The sequence below is a fragment of the Podarcis bocagei genome (genome assembly GCF_964188305.1).
Source record: "Podarcis bocagei genome assembly, chromosome: 11".
Classification (NCBI taxonomy): Eukaryota; Metazoa; Chordata; class Lepidosauria; order Squamata; family Lacertidae; genus Podarcis; species Podarcis bocagei.
Genome location: NC_138136.1, coordinates 58675198 through 58696810, shown reverse-complemented (window position 1 = coordinate 58696810; position 21613 = coordinate 58675198). Strand labels below are relative to the sequence as shown.

Below are 21613 nucleotides of genomic sequence, written 5' to 3'. Positions count from 1 at the left end.
ACAAATTGTCGCTGTTTTTGTGTTGAATATATGCTATATGGCAATTTATGGACCTAATAGGTATCTAAAGCCATTTGCACATATCAAAATATGTATGTTATCAAAGTAATTGTTGAACTTATATTTTGGAAATGTACATCCAGTTTTTTTCTCCTTTAAATTTTTTTGGGGCCCCCAAGAGAGTGGGGCCCTAAGCTATATCTTGTTCTGCTTACACAGTGGTACCTTGGGTTACAAACGCTTCGGGTTACGTGTTTTCAGGTTGCGAACTGCGGGAAACCCGGAAGTACCGGAAAGGGTTACTTCCGGTTTTCTCCGCTCGCGCATGTGCAGAAGTGCTAAATTGTGCTTTGTGCATGCACAGAAGTGCCAAATCGTGTCATGCGCATGTGCAGATGCAGCGCTGCAGGTTACAAATGCTGCGGGTTGCAGACGTGCCTCCATCACGGATTATGTCTGGAACCCGAGGTTCCCCTGTACGTAAATCCGGCACTGGTGGAGATTTAGGGTCAGAGCTTATCTTCTCCTAGATGGGCTACCTTTCTAGGTTGATGAGCCCCATCTGCCCCTTGACAATCTATGTAGTGATGGGAGAACTCCTGAAAAGCTGGTGTTGCTCATTGTAGACAGAACTGGGTAGGCCAATGGTCTGTATCATTATAAGGCATTATATTCTGAGTTAACTTAGCACACAAAGGAGTTAGAAGTGGTAGCTGCTTATGCTAGTTGCCCCCTGCCCCCCCCCCCGATGCCAGCCCTGTTTCCCTCCATGAATTGGAGGTTGATCATCTACAGTGGGGATGTGAACTCCACACAATACGGAACCCTGGAAAATTATTCAAATACCTAAGGGTACAGTCAATTAAGAGTTGGATGTTCTGGGGGGGGGGGAGTCAAATAATGCTGTTAAACAGAGAGGGGTAATAATGGATCATCCCATCTGCTAAGGATTGAGCAAGAATCAGCAACAGTACATGCAAATGCTAAAGACAACATTTCTCATCCACAATTTGCACAACTAAAGTCCTTAACGATGGTGAATATTAGGAAGCGTGTTGCAACCGTAAATAAATAGTCATTCTTAACAACAGTTTTGACGTGTCTTTTATGCTTACAACAATTTCTTACGATATCTGATTAAACTGTTACGCTACAACGATCAACCCAAGGAAATGTCAAAATACATATTGTTTGTATCACTCAAAGCAAACCTAAAGAAAATAAGGGGGGAAGGAGAGCAAGTGAAATCCTAACAGGAATGACGGTGTTTCAGAAGGTAGGCTGATTAAAGTCTAATTAGCATGTGTTATCTTTGAGTGATACAACTTCCAGTACCTGTGAGCTCTGATTGTGCATCAGAGCAGGACATTTCTGAACATTAATGATGGCAGCTCTGTTCTGGAGGTGCAGAACAAACAGTATTAAAGAATAGATTGGTTTTGACTTCATTCTCATGCAAGTATTATTAAGGATGACGCTGAAATCCACTTCCTCTGGAATGCAGGGACCACACTCAATTCAGTATGTTTGACTCGGTACTAGGGTGTGCATGTGTATGTGAAATCCAGTTCACCTGATTTGCTGCTTATTCTGCAACATCAGTCAGTTGTAGCTGGTGTCCATTGGGCTTGGCAGGACTGCTAGGTACTCATAGGGGTATGGCCAACTGTTCTGGTTTTCTTCCCATCCTTTTTCCTTTGCAAAGTGTGCTGTTGACATTCCTTTCTCTGTCTCACTTCCCTTGCCTCTCCTATCTCCCAAGAAGCTTGAAGGATATGTTTGTATTTACACTCCAATGTTAACTGGAACAACATCCTTTAATGACTATTTGTGCCACTTTCAGGGTTAGATAGTGTTTCTTGTTTATGGCCTGGGGAGCATAAGGTTGTAAAATGCAGGAATCTTGCACAGAAATCAAACCTTTCCCTTTGTGCATTCTATCTAAAAGGTTAAATGCAATTAAAGTGAAATGTTATTAAAATAAAAAAAATATTCTAGTTCTTATATCATGGGCAGTTAAGCATTGCAGTTGGAGCGACTTTTAGCACCTAATTAAACTGGAAAGGGTCTTACTTTGCTTCAAGAAGGTTCCCTCTGGTCGCAGTTGATTGTCTGCTGGGAGAAATGTTTGGCATGACCATAGGAAGCCAAGCATATCCAAGTTTCAAAGTCCCATGACCCACACAGTAGTCATTTTGAAATTGCTAGCATGGGGGCTATAAAAGCTTGGTATATATGGTGCTGGATCGATGGTGAGCCATTCAGGCAAGCAACTCACCACTTGAAGGGCTCATTCAAGCAATGATATGCATTTGTAAATCAGATCTAGAGGATCTGAAAGGCAAATGGTTAGGGAAGCCTGGGGCTTTTAGGAGTTCCAGGAAGGTGAAAAGCACAAGCTATAACATATGGCAGTGGGAAGATTCTTTGTTCTTTCACAGTTTCACTACCTTATGTAACAAGATTTAGTAGCTTGTGGTTAGTGTCATAAAACCAACAGATTTAGGGCACTGTAGAGCATCTATTTTGGGGCAAATGATATGAATCTCCAGGGTTCAGGCTTATTTTAGGAGATAGAAATAGGTCTGCGAATTCAGAGGTTTCTCTACCAGATGTTCAGGGAGCTGAGCTTATCCAGATAATGTCACCGAGGCAGCAATAATAACTGCTTAAGTTAGCAGAGACTTCACAAATGAAAAATAAGATGATCTCAGCGAGGTGTTGCTCTGTGATGGTGGGAAAGTAATGCACAGGCTGGGGAAGCCATTTCGAACTCCAGTTTCCAGCAAATGCAGTTTTGTTCCCATGAATATCTATTTTAGTAAAAGAGACTTTGCCGGGGTTTCATTGCAAATTGACACAAAGGAGGTTTGAGCAAAGGGCAAAGCCTTGTCTGATTCCTCTGAACCTCTTCCCCGGAATATGTGATAAAGAAAAAGAAATGCATCCATTTTAAACTAAATGGACAAGGGCTCAAAATTATAATAGCTAGGGTTTCTCAAACATACAATAGCCATGTACCCCTTTGGGGTGTTTCGTCTTACCAGCTTACCCCTTCTTGGGCAAATATAATTTTGGGGTGGTTTTGATGCTACTATTTTATCTCTTTATATGCAGCTAAAATGACTATGATAAAGTAAAATGAAAAAAATATGCAATGTACCCTTTGAAACCCTTCTGTGGAGCCTAGGGGGTATGCACCTCACACTTTGGGAAACATGATGCAGTGGATAGGATGGCTGAGCTTTGACATTAGTTCAAATCTCTTCCCAGATAATCTGAATAGTTTCAGGGCATTCCTGTCTCTCATCTTATCCAAGTCCATTAGAGTTTATTTCTGTGCTGCCTTTTGATCCCCTCCCTGCCAAAAAGCCCTCGAGGCCGCTCACAAACCTTAACAAATATACAAAATTCAAGCTATAAAATAATCTTTTCCAAATCTAACCAGTACCTTAAAGCACAACAATAACATCAACAAATAATAATACCCACATACACCCATCCCTTCCTTAAAAGAAGAGATCAGTCTCCCAGCCCTTAAAAAATGACAATGAAATGATGAGTAACCTCTTCAACAACAACCTGCCTTTCAGCATATATGACACCATAGTTTAGGAAGGATATTGACAAGCTGGGAGTAGTTGTAGTCTTGTTGTTATTATTATTTTCATGTGTGTAATGGCTGTTTGCTAGACACAATAAATTGAACTGACTGACAAGCTGGAAGGCGTACAGAGGAGGGCAACCAAGATTATTAAGGGGCTGGAAACCAAGCCTTATGAGGAATGGTTGAAGGAGCTGAGTATGTTTAGCCTGGAAAGCGGAGACCGAGAGGTGAAATGATTGCCATCTTCAAATATCTGAAGGGCTGCCATGTGGAAGATGGATCAAGCTTGGTTTCTCCTGCTCTGGATGGTAGGACACAAGCCAGTAGATTCAAGTTACAGGAAATGAGATTCCAACTGAACATCAGGATGTACGTTTTGACAGTAAGAGCTGATTGACAGTGGAACGGACTCCCTCGGGAAGTGCTGGATTCTCCTTCACTGGAGGTTTTTAAGCAGAAGTTGATTGCCCATCCAACTAGTTCTCCCACTTCCCACAAACACAAGCATGTGCTTTATCTGGGATCACATCCACACCATATATTTAAAATAGACATTATTTGTACAGTGGCACCTCGGGTTACAGATGCTTCAGGTTACAGACACTTCAGGTTGCAGACTCTGCTAACCCAGAAATAGTACCGAGGGTTAAGAACTTTGCTTCAGGATGAGAACAGAAATCGTGTGGCGGTGGTGCGGCAGCAGTGGGAGGCCCCATTAGCTGAAGTGTTGTTTCAGGTTAAGAACACTGTCAGGTTAAGAACGGACCTCCAGGACGAGTTAAGTTCTTAACCCGAGGTACCACTGTATTGCATGACATAGCTCAGTATTCCCTCGAGCACATGGGTCTCTGTGCAAATCCTTTGCAGTCAACTGCTTAACTTTTCCAGGGGTAGCAAACAGCACTTCTTCTCAGCCTCTTAAATTCCAATTTGTCTTTAGAAGGTGAAAAGATAAACCCCTTGTTCCCGGGGATAACAACACGACATACTTAAAAATGACAAGACCTACTTAAAGGAACAGCCACAATCATTTTACCAGGGCTATCAGAAAGGCGAAACATTATTTCAAACTAATAAGCTTGCTTGTTGCAGTGAAGTTCCCCCTGATGTGTCATTTTAATTGCAGATTAGTCTTGTTCCTGGACCGCCATAGATAGATTCGCGAGACAGACAACATACATCATTAATTGCATTGTGGAGGGGGACTGCATATCAAACAGTGGCTTTGTCTGACCCGACTCCTACACCCTGTCTGATTGTTATGAAATTGTTGTCAAATGCAAAACAATGCTAAGGAACACTGGAAGTGAGATTACTTTTTTTCCCCCTTCTCCAGGCACCGTAAATAATATTATAATACATGCAAAAATTTTACAGCAGCATCCAGGACTGAAGGATGAAAAGACACTGGTGAGAGCAGATGTGCTAGTTATACCACCCTTGTTGGGTTCTGCCAGGGTGGGAATTCCAGTGTGGGTAACTGCCTTTTGCAGTTTAGCTGGATTTTTAAAACCTTCTACAGCAGAAAAAAATAAATGCATTTTTTTTGGAGGAGGGAGAGGCATTTTGCTACCTACCCCAAGCCAAATTTCAAGGTGTCTTGAGGTGGCAAATAGGATCGTCCTCAGAAGGCGGTCCTTTTTGTGACTGGGCCCCTGGACACCTTAAAATTGCTTACGTCAATCATTTTCATTGGATTTTCTTTGCTTTCTTTTTTTTAAAACTCCAATACAAGAATTCAATTGCAATCCTTGGGATTTATTCCTCTACTCCAACACTTTTTGAAAGAAAAATATACAGGGGAGAGCTGCAAATGGCTGAAATATGGGGGGGGGGGTTATTGCTATGCAACAATATTCTATATTATACATTTACCTCTGTGTAAATTAAGAACATAAGAAGAGCCCTGCTGCATCAGGCCAAAGGCTCATCATAGTCCAGTGGGTAACAGGAGGCCTCAGAAATGCACACAAGAAGACTATGAGCTTAACAATGCTGTGTTAAGCACACACACTACACTTTCAGCAGTCAGCTGCAGAGGTTTATGGCACCACGGACCAACTGGTTCTTTGGCATAACCCCTTAGTTCTCATCCCATGCTGTAGTCTTTGGTGAAGTCTACGAGCATGTAAAGTAAGTGTGGGACCAGCTCAAGAAACCTTGCTGCCTGAGGCCAATGAACCTCATCTCCCACCTCAATACTACATATAGAAGCCAACTGAACTAGCAGTTGGGCTTCAGCGCTGGTGATTCTCCACCACACACGAGGTAGCAGAGCAGATTAGGGGGTGACCTCACCACTGCCTCCCCTCTCCGATCTACAGGTAAGCCACCCTCATGCTAGTAGCAGGAGGACAGGCAAATGCTTCTGCCTTGCCCCACTGACTGCTTCTGCCATGCCTACTGGTAAAATTGACACCATGTAAATAAAACGACTGCATATTCTTCCTCTTCCCCACTCCCTCTTTTTCTGTTACCTTCCTTCTGTTGCATTATAGAGGAGGAGACTTTTTACACCTTGCACCACACTGATGATGTGCTGCCATAATTTACAGTTAATAGATAATGGCTTGTATCCAGAGTACTGTGAGCTTTTGGGTTATTCCAATGGGGCTCTTCTTTTGGTCTGATGAGGAACTTTGTGGTGTTGATAGGAGGGAGACAAGAGTTGGAGGAAGGATGGCCAAGAGGCAGGAGGCGAAAGGACATGGCGACAGCTTCCAACTAACTCTTCAAATATCCAAATGGCTGTCACCTGGCAGGTGGAGCAAGCTTGTTTTCTGCTGCTCCAGAGGGGAGGACCCAACCAATGGATTTAATTGGCAAGAAGGAAGATTACAAATAAACATCAGGAAGAACTTTCTGATGGCAAGAGCTGTTCAACAGTGAACATGCTACCTCAGAAAATAGTGCACTCTTCATTACTGGAGGGTTTGAAGAAGAGGTTGGGAATTCTTTAGCAGTGATTCCTACCCTTGGAATCCCTTCCATCTCTACAGTTCTATGATTCAGTAACTCATTTCACCAATGCAAGGCTTTTCACACATGCAATAGAACCTCTTCCCTTTCAATGAGCAACATTCATTTTCTAATTAACCGAAATGCCACATGCTGGACAGATGATCATTTGTCAGAAAGGCTGGTTGATGTTCAGACTCTGTTCACACCTGCAGTTAGAGTGGCATTCTGCCTGCTCCAGAGCCAACCCTTCGTATTATTCATTTTTAAAAGCGGCAACAACTTTGCTTACCTGCCGAAACTCCTTGAGATCAATTTTGTTCCCCACCAGCACCACGGGGATGTCATAGGTATGCCGGACACGATAAATGAGCTCCTTGAATTCTGCAGCTTCTTGAAAGGACTGTCGGTCCGTGATGGAATAGCAAATAACGAAGCCCTCTCCACCTCGCATATATTGGTCTCTCATGGCCGTGAATTCTGCCTGCAGAGTAACATTGAGATGCTATATAATTTAGCAAGCAAAATAAAGAGCCTATGAAGAACAGAGTTGCTGAGAGTGTGCTTCTAAGGTAATTTTTCCTCCTTTTTTCTATTTCAAAAGTGATTATGTTTACCGTTTTAACTAGCAGAAAAAACACAGGTGATTCACTTCTAATATTCATAAGGCATCCAGGTCTAATCCTCCACCCTTCTTTCCCTTGAATCATTTTTGTTTGTCTGGTTTCTTGCGGTAAATAATGCAAAACGGTTAGCTGATTTTATTTTATTTTTAAAAGAAGAATATTTGAATTTGGATGTTTTGCATATATGTTTTTCTTCTTGTTTTTTGATTACTGTATTTTTCGCTCTATGGGACGCACTTTCCCCCCTCCAAAAATGAAGGGGAAATGTGTGTGCGTCCTATGGAGTGAATGCAGGCTTTCGCTGAAGCCTGGAGAGCGAGAAGGGTCAGTGCGCACTGACCCCTCTTGCTCTCCAGGCTTCAGGCAGCTATCCACAAGCCCTTGGAGTGCAGCTGGAGTTCCTGCTGGGCTCCGAAGGCTTGTGGATAGCAGCCTGAAGCCCGGGGAGTGCAGCGCCAACTCCTGCTGCGCACCCCGGGCTTCAGGCAGCCATTCGCAAGACTTCAGAGCCTGGCAGGAGTTCCCGCCGGGCTCCGAAGGCTTGCGGATAGCAGCAAACTCCGGGAGCAAAGGTGAGGTTGCGTGAAACCTCACCCCTGCTCCCAGACCTGTTCTGGGGGCTGGGGTCAGGGGAAGCTCGGGTTTCCCCTGCCCCAGCCCCGCGGCTAAAGAGGAAGCCAAGACAGCCAGGGGGATGGATCCCGCTCACTGTCTTGGCTTCTTTGCTCTTTGGGGCTGGGGGGGATATATTCCCCCCCTAAAAACTAGGTGCGCCCTATGGTCCGGTGCGCCCTATGGAGCAAAAATACGGTATGTCCGTCTCTCTGCAATAGAGTCCAAAAAAAGGGAACCCAATAAAGCTCACCATTATTACAGTTTCACAGACCTGGAGGGCTTTTGAGGTTATATGAAGCTGTCTCATTCCAAATCCATTCATTTCATAGGAAGTCGCTTCATACTCAGTCAGGCTATTGGGCCATCTAGCTTAGCATTATCTGCAATGACTGGCAGCAGATCTCCAAAGTCTCAAGCAGGAATCTTCCACTGCCTACTATGGGAAGATGAGGCTTGGACCTGGGACATTTCACATACAAACATGGGCTCTACTACTGAGCTATGGAGCTTCCCAATGATTCTCTCTCTCTCTCTCTCTCTCTCTCTCTCTCTCTCTCTCTCTCTCTCACACACACACACACACACACACACACACAAAATAAGCAAAGCTGCACTTCTGTCCTCTGCATGGAGAAAGCAGAATGGGACTTTGCAAATTACGGCAAATCAATTTGGAAATAACATAGACGTATTGTGTATGGGGCATGTTCCAATTCATGAAACCCTTTTCAAACCTTGCATTTTGAAGAACTGCCCTCTTTAAGAAGCATTCTCTATATTTGCTATGTTTTCAATTTTTTTTCAGAACAGAAAACCTTTCTTTCTTTCTTTCCAAACGACAGCAGCAAGCAACACTTCTTTACTAATTAAGCAAAATGCCACATTCGTAGCAGGGAGAAATCAAAGGAGACATTAGCATTCAGGATGCACTGAATATGAGCCACATTGTTATCTCATGTACACATGAACCACAGGAAATGTAATGCTGAAAGTGCTGAACAGTATATTGTGGAATAGGCAGGTCCCACACAGGAGCGCCAAGTGAAGTTTTGTGTTTAAAACACTATCAGTATCATTGCACCAAGGGGAGAGGATTAAAAAAGAAGTCTGGATTGGGGTGGCCAATATCTATGCTTCAGAGACAACTTCATTCTCCAAAAAACACTGTCCTGGACTGGAGATCCAAACAGCAACCTAAATTGCCCTACAGAATGGTCATGTTCAAAAGTTAGAACCCAGAAGACTTCACAGATTTTGTGTGCATTCATTCAGGTAGCCTGAGGTCATCAACCGGGGATGGTGAACAAGGAACATGTGCCACACAGAAGATTCCGCTCCATGAAATTGGTTGGTGGGGGCTCTTCTGTTTTTCAAGATTGCACAAGAGATCATTAGGAAATACAAAGGAAATCTTTGCTACTTTGACGGCAATGGTCCTGGGGAAGTACAACCCACTGACATGCGAAGGCTCTTTATATTCAACTAGAAGGCAGGAAAGGCAGAATTCATACTGGAATATTTATACAGAGACGCCATCTGCACAAAACAGCTGAACACTTGTAGGTTGCTGGTTGCCAGGGCAAGCAAAGCTGAAATAGCAGCACTCGGAAAACATGATTTTGGTCTTCTCATTTTTCTTCCCCTTAACAAAGTTTACAAAGGGAGATGGCAAATGGGAAAATGGATGAAGACAGCAGACAGCAGGTGGTATCTAGGACATGTGCGCAAGCAAATGCCATCTGTTCCTGGGCTTAAAGACTGAAGAACTGGACGAAGGATGTTCCCAAGAAAAGACCAGGCAGGCAACCGGCTGACAGTCTCCTTGGGACTGCTCCCAATTTTAGGGTTCTCTGAATTGGTTCCATTTCACAAAATCAATACCCCTACCCACATCAGCTCAAAGGTACCAGTAAGTCCCACACAGTAAAGGTGTTTTGGGTTGCAACCTCAATAGGCGAATCTACCTATGGCTTTCCCAAGTCAGCATTTTTATACTTTTGCACACAATTCCATTGTGTTTCTTTTATATGTTAAGCTAAAAAGTCTCTCAGGTGGGAATGGGGAACCTCAGACTTGGAAGCTTTATATGGCCCCCAAGACTCGACCTAGGCCACATAACTTTCTGAGCCACATCCCTCACTTTTGCACCCTCCTTGAGAACAGACCTTAGGTTGCATAAGCACAATTTTGCATTAGTGTCTATGATGAACTGTCCAAGGTTCTGATTATTGCCTTCACTGGAACAGACATGCCTAGATGCTATGTGTTGCAGGAGTTGGGAACCTCAGACCCAGACTCCAGACCCCTCTATTTGGCCCTCAAGACTCTCCCCAAGTGACACACTTTGCCTGCTCTACTTTGCACCCTATATTCCTGGCTGGAATATATCCTTGAACTCTGGCCATGCTTCTTGCTTGCTTGCCTGGATGGAAGATAGAGGGGTACATGTGTGTGAAGAAACTAGCCTAATATACAAAGGTAAAATTTACATTCAGTCTTCCAGGTACTTTAAAAAAAAAATGTAAAGTGTATTTTTTCTTGAAATGCACATTTACATGTGTATCGTGATATGCTCAAACTGTGAATCACGACTTTTGGAGAAAGCAAAAATTCCACATTCCTGAATTGCAGACCAGATCATTTCTTCTAGGAATATGAAAATATTGAGTTCCTCCAGCCTTGGTTCTGGATTCATCCCTTAAACAGAAGGGGTGGCGGTGCTCCTTGCCACTTGCAGTAAAACAGTTCTCTGCAACAGTGTCCTGCTTGGCAAATTTTGTCTTTCATATTAATGCTAATGGATTTTTCCTTAAGGAGAAACACCTTGATCATTTTCTCTTAGATGCAATCAGTGGAGCAAGATTCACTGTTGAATCTCCTTAAAGAAAAATAAAGTAAAGAAGAAATCCAGCTTCATTTGGTTTATTGCACACTATAAACTATGTGCTCTCTTCTCATCTGCATGCAGGATAGTATAAAATGGATTTTCACCTTAAATCACAAAATGCATCATTAATAGTAAAGGGAACGGATTAATAGCTCAGTCATTATGTTTGAGGAAAGAGCAGAAAGGACTGGAAGGAGAAGAAAAGGTCCTGAAGGAGTTTGAAGGTGATAGCTTCTTCTGGTATTGAGTCCCTTGAGACCTGTAGATCTTTTCTTACTTTGTCCTTCTCCTACGCTCCCCTTTCTGAACAAGGTATCTATGTATAAAAGTGGGATTTTAACATTTCATTGTTGTCAACATCTCATCACACTCTGGTATAACCAAGAAGCAGGATAGAGAAGGCAAAAGCTCCATTGTGGAGAATCTGCTTTGAATGTAGAAGATCCCAGGTCCTGCCCCAGGAATGCTCACTAGATTCCACCAGGGAATAGTCATACCTCAGTGGTACATCTGTGTGCAGAAGGTCCAAGGCTCAATGCCTGACATTTCCAGGTAGGGCTGGGGATGTCCCCTTGCGTGAAAACCTGGTGAGACATTGCTAGTCAAGGTGGACAATGCTGAGCTAGATGGACGAATGGTCTATTTCAGTGTAGTGAAAGACCTCCGCTCCATGATAGAGCAATTTGCATGCAGAAGATCCCTGGTTCAATCGCTAGTATCTCCAGGTAGGGCTGTGAAAGACTCCTGACTGTAACCTATCAATGGTGATATGTGGTGTGTCATGTAAAATTCCAATTAAAATAACATGTTGTAATTATTACCATCCAGTGTTGGAAATGTAGGTATTGAGTGAGGATTTACCCCTCCCAAGCCTATGATGAATAGCTAGATAGATATAAATTTGCTTGAATATCATTATATTATCATCATCCATATCTAATTAATTATTTGCAATAATTAAATAATAGTTTTCTCTTGGCATAATTTGCCTGTAAATAAACATCCACACTCAACAGCTGATACCATTTCCATTGCACCACTGAAGTGACATTTCCCCCCAAACACCAACCTTGGAAAGAAATACTTATTTTGAAGCAATAATGCAACAGGTGGGAAAACAGTTTGTGAAAATTATTTTAATTTTATTAGAAGGCATTTTAAAATATAACTATTGCCCAGAATACAATTTTGTGGAAAGCTGCAAGCAGCTTGGTTTGAAATATGATTTATATATTTTCTTGTAAATACTGAACACACTTCACTGTAGATTGTTCTTCAGGTAGTCATGCAAATAGGACTTTTACCTCTATTAAAAGTGTCCTGATTGCACTTAGCCACTACGGAACTGCACTTAACCCTTGTAGATTGCCAAAATGTTCAATATCATCATAAAGGCTTAACTCACTAGATATCCATTAAGATAAACATCAAATGCGTTTACTTTCTATAACATCTTTGAACACTGGAATGCAAAACATTAATTAGCATCAATAAACAAGAGCCTACAGAGACAGTGCAGGACAGATGCAATGATTGCCATTATCAATGTTCAATCTCAGGGAATATGATGCTTCAAAGGGGGGAAAGAAAGCATCCTAGCTCCCTGCCAGTGAGTTAATAAGATCTACCTTCTGTTTCCCATTCCTCTGACAACAATAACAAAAGCAAATGGGAGTCTCTGTACCTTGGAACAGATCCTCCACAACTGTTAGGTACATTTTCAAACAGTCTCTTGATCTCCTGTTCCTCTTCTAAATGCTTTCCCTAAACACAGTCACGCAGCACACTTTGCTGACTGCACATTGGTGACTGCCAAGGCACTGTCTAGCCAACACCCATTGATGTTATCAGGCAGAACCTGGCAGTTTTGGGGAATGTGTCTCTGTGTTCAGACTGGAGTTCTTACCTACAGAGGTGGTGGTGGGAAACCAACGTGGCAGCCAGGTGTCCTGGGCCTGGGGGTTAACCCAAACCACACCGTCCAGGTCTGGTCCCAAATCCAATAATTCAACAAGGAGTCAGTCCAACAGGGACAAGGCAGGAAACCAGGCTAGGTCAGGCACAAGGTCTCAGGCAGGTTCCAACAAGCAGCAATGTTGCTCCTGCAACCTGGAGCGGGGTCCAGCAGCCTTTTATCTCTGACGGGGTAACGACCGGTCCTGATCCCCCAGTGACTCACCTCCCTGTTTCACCCGAAGGTGAGCACTCCTCCTGAGAGTACTCAGGTCTCTCCTCTCAGACCTGAGTCTCTGCAGCTCGGGAGATGTTGGTGGGTTACTAGACCCAGAGGCTGCTTCAGCCTCTCCTGGTAGTGGAGCAGCTGTACGTGATTGCCCAGCAGAGGGCAACAAGGTAATCCCCACATCTAGAGCCAGGGCAGGCTCAGGCCCCTGATTCGGCCCAGCTGGTGCTTGTTGCAGGGGAACCTGTGCAGACTGGGGCTCTTCAGAATCAGGCCCCAGACTCGGTTCAGATGCTGCCTGAGGCAGAGGATCCAGTGCAGACCGAGACTCCTCCGGCTCCGAGTCCGAGCCCAAGTCCCAGGCCACCATACCAGGTGGTCAAAGACTTTCAAAAACGGGTGGTAAGTCTCACACTCAGCATCTGACTGCTGCCCTCCAGTTATTTCTGACTGGGCCTCCCCTGAGTTCTCCCACCAACTTTTGGGGGGCAAATGGCACATTTACAAACAAGAGAAACTGTTGCAGGCACAACACATACAAAGTCAGGGACTGGCTGGGTGCAGTGAAGTGGTTGAAGCTGCCTGACCAAGAACCCCCCAGGGAAAGCACAGAGGGAGAGGAATTGGATCCTGCCTCCTGGTGGTGGGAAACTGGCCACACCCCAGAGGAGGGGGGAAAGCTGGGAAGAGCTGGGAGCTTGGAGAAAGATGAAGGGGAGGAAACAGGCAGGTGCACCAGCCCACAGGAAGTAGTCTTGGCAGCTCCTCCACAGAGCCACCCTGACAGCCTGCAAGCTTCCCCCTACCTTCCAGAATAAGGCATCTACTGCATGTCACAGAGCAGAGAGCCAGAGAGAAACAGAGAGGGCCCATTGGGGCTCGTGTGGACAGAGGGAGGATCCTGACACAGAGGGCTAGAGTGAGTGGGGGGAGTTACAAGACAATCTGGGCAACTGCTTCATCTTCATCTAAGGAGCAACCCTTAGAAGTCTCTATGTATTCTGTGTTAGAAACTAACTGTAAGTTAGCCATTGCGTCACTGTCTTTTTCTGTTCTGTGAATAACCTATTCTCCCTATCAGCTCCCTGACATGTGCACACACTGCAACCAAGCACGCTATTGGCTACAACAGAAAGCATCTTTCAGACCTAAAAGTAGGAGGAGTGGAGCCTAAGGGCGCCAGGAAAGACCTCTGTGGGGGCACATTTGTCCACAGGCACCATGTTGGCAATCACACCCCTCCACAGGCCACACCTCTTGTCCCAAGGCCACACCTCCTCAACAGCTTGACCTCCTTGAATGCTTTTACCTGGCTGGAACGCATTATTGGCCTAGAATAATGCCTCCTGTTTAGCAGGAGAGATGATAGAGAGAGATGTGTGTAGAGATCTCTGACTTTTGCATGGCTGGAGTCTAGACTACTGTACAAAGCTAAGAGTCTCATCCATTGTTCTGCCCTTGTCCACTACCAGCATGGGGCTCCTGGAATGTTCTCCACAAGTAACAAAGTTTCCCATCCTTGGCAGGGGTCAGCAAACTTTTTCAGCTGGGGGGCAGTGCACTGTCCCTCAGACCTTGTGGGGGGCCAGACTATATTTTGAAAAGGAAAAAAAAATATGAACGAATTCCTACGCCCCACAAATAACCCAGAGATGCATTTTAAATGAAAGGACACATTCTACTCATGTAAAAACACACCGATTCCCAGACTGTCCATGGGCAGGTTTTAGAAGGCGATTGGGCCGGATCCGGCCCACGGACCTTAGTTTTCCTACCCATGTTTTAGAGCAGCGGTTCTCAACTTGTGGGTCCCCAGATGTTGTTGGACTACAACTCCCATCATCCGTGAGCTCTGGCCTTGCTAGCTAAGGGTGATGGGAGCTGTAGTCCAACAACATCTGGGGACCCACAGGTTGGGAACCGCTGTTTTAGAGGAAGGGGAGTTCTCACCTTACAGGACCTTTCCCTCTGCCCTGGATCTTAAATGCCTCATATATATATATATATATATATATATATATATATATATATATATATATATATATGGGGGGGGGGGCTTCCCTTATTTTTCCAGTATCCTCATGCACACTCTGTGGCAACTTTCATTGGCAGCTCAAATTGTCCAGGCAGCGAAACTACTCACTTGTCCAGCAGTGTCCAGAATGTCCAAATAAGCAGGTTCATCATCTATACGTACTTGTGTTTTATAAGCATCCTCTGCAAGGGGAGAAGCATAAGAGAAAGGAAATAAACCATATAAGCCGGACTGCAGGCATTCTAAGCTAAAGGAAGAAAAAAGACAAAGTTGGGCAGCAATGCAACTTTACTTTCTGCAACGAGAAAGGAATAATTCTGCAACATGCATGAATCACGGAAATTTACTTGCATAATTCATTCTTCTTATGGCAACGGAGTTGGGGGGGTGGTATGTGCGCTACAGTCTCCTATAGATAAGACACCTATAGAGTCTTTTCAAAAGTGCCCTCCTCTTGCTGCTGCAGAATGCACTCTCCCCAGTGAGGCTGCTTTGTCATCTTTTATTATTTGTTTATTAAGTTTATATACCGCCATTCATAGGAATATCACAGGGCAGCTCACAACATAAACATATAAAATGAGAAGACAGAATGCCTAATTAAAAAAAGCACAAGCACAAAAACAAACCAATAATCCTAGGTGAAGTGAAGGCCCAAGACAGGTGTTGATCATAATCTGAGCTGCGCACAGGTGGGCTGAAGCGAGCTACCACCATTCCTGTGGAGCCTCCTTTTATTGAGACAAATATGCAAGCTAGGCAGATCCATTTTTGGGCTGTGACCTTTACACATCTTCCGTCCCGAGATCGTGGGGTGGTACAAGGCTATTTCGGCACCTGTTCCACAGCGTCATTTTCCCCTTGCACTGTGTATGATGAATGGAGACAAAGGTCTCATGGAAAAGGGTTATAGACAGGACACCGCTGACTGCCGAGACCGCAAAAGGTCAGACATAGGAAACAATGTTCCAGACAGCCATGGCTTGTCTGAGGGGGAGTTTTTCCTGCACCCCAGGGTCACGCGTGCAGGCAGATTGTGGCTGCCTGCTGGTGGGGAAGTGTGCTCCCTCCGGACCCCACTATCCACTCCGCGATATCCCTACACCTGGGGTCAAGGTACTGCTCTATTTCAAATGTTTGATGAGATGAGATGTTCTTTTATGCCTAGCTGATATTTTTTTTCTGCTGGGGTGTTGTAGCTTTCATAGAATTCTAGGAACCTAGAAAGCTGCCTTGAGACACACTATTGTCCCAACTTGCTCCATATTGGCTAAAGTGGCTGGCAGAGGCTCTCCAGGATTCCTAGACTGAACATATTCCAAGCCCTACCTGAAGATACCAGACTTTGAACCTGGGACCATCTGCATGCAAAGTAGATGCTCCTCCAATGAGCAACGACACTTTCCTAAGCAGCTGGTGAAGGCTGAACATTTGATCTGTGGAGAGGAGGAAAGTGTGCTTCATGTCTCATCGGCTGAAAAGCAGCTGGGGGTGTGTGTGTCAGCTTTGGTTATTATTATTTAAAGAAAACCTTTAAAAGTTTGCTTCCTCAGTCTATTACTTTTTCGGTTTAGCAAATTGGCTTTTATGCATGCATAACATTAAAAAGAAATTCTACACAAACTGTTGCCTTCCCCCCATAGTCATAGGCTGCTGTCTTCCAAGTGGAAAATAAGCACCAGCTAATATTTGTATAGATTATTTTGCTCCACTGTATATTTCACGCCCCGTCTTGTTATTCATATTTTCTTGTTAAGGTTAAATGGAGCCGAAGCGTCGGACAATATTTATACTGCAACATGGGCTGCAAATTATCTCTGTTGTTTAATTAAACAACAATGCAAGACAGGCGGTGTGTTTATGGTGATGGATGGTGTGCCTCGCTTGCGCAGTGAGCTGTGAGGTGAGGAGAAGGACCGGGAGTTCCCAACAACATGCCTGAGAAAGACCATTTATCAGCGGGAACATATGGACAGTCAGGTCCTATGTTACAATTCAAACTAGCCCTCTGCACCTAAGAGCCCATCACTTGGGCTGCCTGATATTTGGTATCCCCAGACTGCCCCTGCCCCTTTAATCTATCCTGCTCACACATCTGTCTCAGACTTAAATTTGAGAAGTTGTCTTTATCTATCCTCTTATAGATCAAAGGAGCTAGACTAGTTACTTAGACTCGAACTAGAAACATTTATATCCCAATTCTGTACTTCCTACAATCAACAACTTTGCCATTTTATTACCTACAAGCATCTCTCTCTGTGTGTGTGACTGCAACAGGTAAAATCTACTCTCCAACCAGTATTTACTAGCCAAATGCTCCTCATTCTGCATGCAAAAGGGTTTCAATAGTTAATTGGCCCTGTTACCCCCATGCATTAAAAAAAAATCATGAAAACTGATGAAGAAATAAGGAAATTGAACTTAAAACTAATACGAGGAACTGAGAGAAACCATTATTGGTGGATCAGCCCATCTCTAGCCATAGCTGCCTGGTCCCATCACCTCCTGGCAAATAGAAGGGGAAGAAATGGAGGCAGTGAGAGATTTTACTTTCTTGGGCTCCATGATCACTGCAGATGGTGACAGCAGTCACGAAATTAAAAGATGCCTGCTTCTTGGGAGAAAAGCAATGATAAACCTAGACAGCATCTTTAAAAGCAGCTTGCTGACAAAGGTCTGTATAGTTAAAGCTATGGTTTTCCCAGTAGTGATGTATGGAACTGAGAGCTGGACCATAAAGAAGGCTGATCGCCGAAGAATTGATGCTTTTGAATTATGGTGCTGGAGGAGACTTTTGTGAGTCCCATGGACTGACTGCAAGAAGATAAAACATCTCCATTCTGAAGGAAATCAGCCCTGAGTGCTCACTGGAAGGACAGATCCTGAAGCTGAGGCTCCAATACTTTGGCCACCTCATGAGAAGAGAAGACTCCCTGGAGAAGATCCTGATGTTGGAAAGATTGAGGACACAAGGAGAAGGGGACAACAGTGGACGAGATGGTTGGACAGCATTCTCGAAGCTACCAACATGAGTTTGACCAAAGTGCGGGAGGCAGTGGAAGGCAGGAGTGCCTGGCATACTCTGGTCCATGGGGTGATGAACAGTCAGACACAACTAAACGACTAAACAACAACAACAATAAGGATTTGAATTATTACAGCAATGTCCCAATGTGTAGCTAGGACTACATGCTGCCATGATCTACATACTTTCCATTTCAGAAGAGGGAAATCAATCTTACTCCAGGTTCTATCACACCTGCAAAATATCCCCTCCCTTTGAAATCAACCAGCAGTGGCAGTCAAGTAGGACCAAGTGGTTCCTGTTATACAATATTGTTTTTGTTATTGATTTTTCTTTGACACACATTAGCATTCCAAAGCACAATCCCTCAAAGATGTTGATGGAGCAAAGCAGCCCATCTTCATTTGCTCGGTGTCTCTGCTCTTTAGTCTATACAGCGCTTAGTTGGTTAATTAGAATTCTTGGTGTTGAGCTTTGATTAGCCACATCTTAAAATCTCCTAGGAGCCAAGTTGGGCCATCTTCCCACCGTAGCACACTCAGGCAAGTGTCACGTTACATGAAGGTTTCTGTCAGGCACCACAGGGAGGGACCATAAAACCTGCTTCGCATGCAGAAGATCTGAGGGTCAATCCCTGGTGTCTCCAAGCAAAGAATTGGGTAGCAGAGAATGGAAGAAAGCTCTGCTTGAGAACTTGGGGAGCTACTGCAAGTCAGAACAAATAATAAAAAGCTAGATGGACCAGACTTGTATCCTACGTTCCTGGTTTCATGAAAAATGTTTACAGTATCTGGGACATTTTAGTTTAGAGAAAATGTGAATTAGAGGCAACATGAGATACGTTTACATGGAGGAAGTGTAGAGAGAGAAAAGTCTCTCTCTCTCTTTCATAACATTGGAACTTGTGGACATGCAATGAAGCTGAAGATTGGATGATTTGGGACAGCAACACAGCACATTGCCAACAAAGGTCTGTATGGTTAAAACTATGGTTTTCCCAGTAGTGATGCATGGAAGTGAGAGCTGGACCATAAAGAAGGCTGATGGCTGAAGAATTGATGCTTTTGTATTATGGTGCTGGAGGAGACTCTTGAGAGTCCCATGGACTGCAAGAAGATCAAACCTATCCATTCTGAAGAAAATCAGCCCTGAGTGCTCACTGGAAGGACAGATCTTGAAGCTGAGGCTCCAAGACTTTGGCCACCTCATGAGAAGAGAAGACTCCTTGGAGAAGACCCTGGTGTTGGGAAAGATTGAGGGCACAAGGAGAAGGGGATGACAGAGGATGAGAAGGTTGGACAGTGTTCTTGAAACTACCAGCATGAGTTTGACCAAACTGTGGGAGGCAGTGGAAGACAGGAGTGCCTGGCGTGCTCTGGTCCACGGGGTCATGAAGAGTCGGACACGACTAAACAACAACAACACAGCACATAGTTAACACTTTGGGACTTGTTCCTACAGGAGACAGTTAAGGCCAACTTAGATGGATTTTAAAGAACATGGGCCAAATTCATGGAAGATAAGGCCATTGATGGCCACTAATTCTGACGGCTATCCTCTGCCTCCACAGCAAGAAGCAATATGCTTCTGAATACCAGTTGCTGGAAACCACAAGGGGTGAGGGGAGTACTAATTTTGGACTTCCCAGAGGCATCTGGTTGGCCAGAGAAGGCTATTCTTATGCTAGATCAGTTTATAATCTTTGGGAAGGTGTGGTTTGGATGTGGTGATGCAGCAAATGACCAGATTTCTTTGAATTGGCCTCTGATAATTTCCAACAGCCTTTGCGATTTATTCCAATATATCTTGAATCATTAAGCAAATTGATCCTCATTACTGTTATGGCAACTATATAAATGCAAATCAAGCTTGGCATGGGAATGTCTTTCTCTCTGCTATCTATGTATTTTTGTATTTACTTTTACTGCTCAATGGCTCAGAAGTTAATTCCCTTTGAAAAGCAAATTGTACCATTGGATATTATATTAAAATTAATTAAGTCCTTGAAATTCAATAGGTACTACACACAGCTGAAGTACTTAAGTCACCGATAAGGAAACAATACACATGCAAATAAATAAAACAAATTACCAAGCGGTATCCAGAGTAATAAAAAATAAAATAAAATACTGACACTGCTCTAATTCTAAATCTTCCCCCTATATTGCAGAGGTCTGGCATGCTCAACCTCTTTCAGTAGGCCTTACAAGACATTCTCCAATTCTGTTTTCTTTCTAAATGTGTCAAGCAGATTTCATGCATTTGAAGCACATTTCTGGAGAGTTTCAGTTGTGGTTTCAGTGCTGGTCTTAACCCATAAAGACTTATGCAGCTCAGGACCTCAGTCGTTGATGGAAAGCATCTCTCATCATGAATCTACCCATCTCCCATGATCAACATATTAAGTCCTTGTCCAGGACTTGTGGGAAGAGAGGCTCTTTTCAGTTGTAGCCCATCTGTGGAATACTCTCCCTGATAAGGCCTGATAAGGCCATGATCATATTTTCTGCACCAAGTTAAAATGTTCTTCTACTCGCATGCATTTTTTTATGTGTGTGGATTCGACTGCTGCCTCATTGGATGGGTTATATTCTGCATGGCCGTCTTACCATAGACACTAGGGGTGCAGGGCACACAGGCGCCGGGCTCTCAGGGGCGCCAGGCCAAGAGTCTGGGGCTCGAGAGTTGAGTCTGGGGAAGAGCCCATCCATTGGCCAGAGCGCCACAGCAGGCTCTTCTCATAGAATCATAGAATCATAGAATCATAGAGTTGGAAGAGACCACAAGGGCCATCAAGTCCAACCCCCTGCCAAGCAGGAAACACCATCAGAGCACTCCTGACATATGGTTGTCAAGCCTCTGCTTAAAGACCTCCAAAGAAGGAGACTCCACCACACTCCTTGGCAGCAAATTCCACTGTCGAACAGTTCTTACTGTCAGGAAGTTCTTCCTAATGTTTAGGTGGAATCTTCTTTCTTGTAGTTTGGATTCATTGCTCCTTGTCCGCTTCTCTGGAGCAGCAGAAAACAACCTTTCTCCCTCCTCTATGTGACATCCTTTTATATATTTGAACATGGCTATCATATCACCCCTTAACCTCCTCTTCTCCAGGCTAAACATGCCCAGCTCCCTTAGCCGTTCCTCATAAGGCATCATTTCCAGGCCTTTGACCATTTTGGTTGCCCTCCTCTGGACACGTCCCGGTTTGTCAGTGTCCTTCTTGAATTGTGGTGCCCAGAACTGGACACAGTACTCCAGGTGAGGTCTGACCAGAGCAGAATACAGTGGCACTATTACTTCCCTTGATCTAGATGCTATACTCCTATTGATGAGGCCCAGAATTGCATTGGCTTTTTTAGCTGCCGCGTCACACTGTTGGCTCATGTCAAGTTTATGGTCAACCAAGACTCCTAGATCCTTTTCACATGTACTGCTCTCAAGCCAGGTGTCCCCCATCTTGTATTTGTGCCTCTCATTTTTTTTTGCCCAAGTGCAATACTTTACATTTCTCCCTGTTAAAGTTCATCTTGTTTGTTTTGGCCCAGTTCTCTAATCTGTCAAGGTCGTTTTGAAGTGTGATCCTGTCCTCTGGGGTGTTAGCCACCCCTCCCAGTTTGGTATCATCTGCAAATTTGATCAGGATGCCCTTGAGTCCATCATCCAAGTCGTTGATAAAGA

The 21613-nt window shown here is 44.1% G+C and overlaps 1 protein-coding gene across 2 annotated transcripts in view; it reads right to left on the bottom strand.

Moving 5' to 3' along the window:
• The window catches only part of RIT2 (Ras like without CAAX 2), a 260005-nt gene that overhangs the window by 153517 nt on the left and 84875 nt on the right, over positions 1-21613 (bottom strand). For both annotated transcript variants that reach the window (XM_081213242.1, XM_081213241.1), the window contains exons 3-4: positions 15019-15092; positions 6858-7049 (exon numbers count right to left, since the gene is read on the bottom strand). In XM_081213242.1, coding sequence (XP_081069368.1) covers positions 6858-7049; positions 15019-15092 — 266 coding nt within the window. The remainder of the gene's footprint in view (positions 1-6857; positions 7050-15018; positions 15093-21613) is intronic.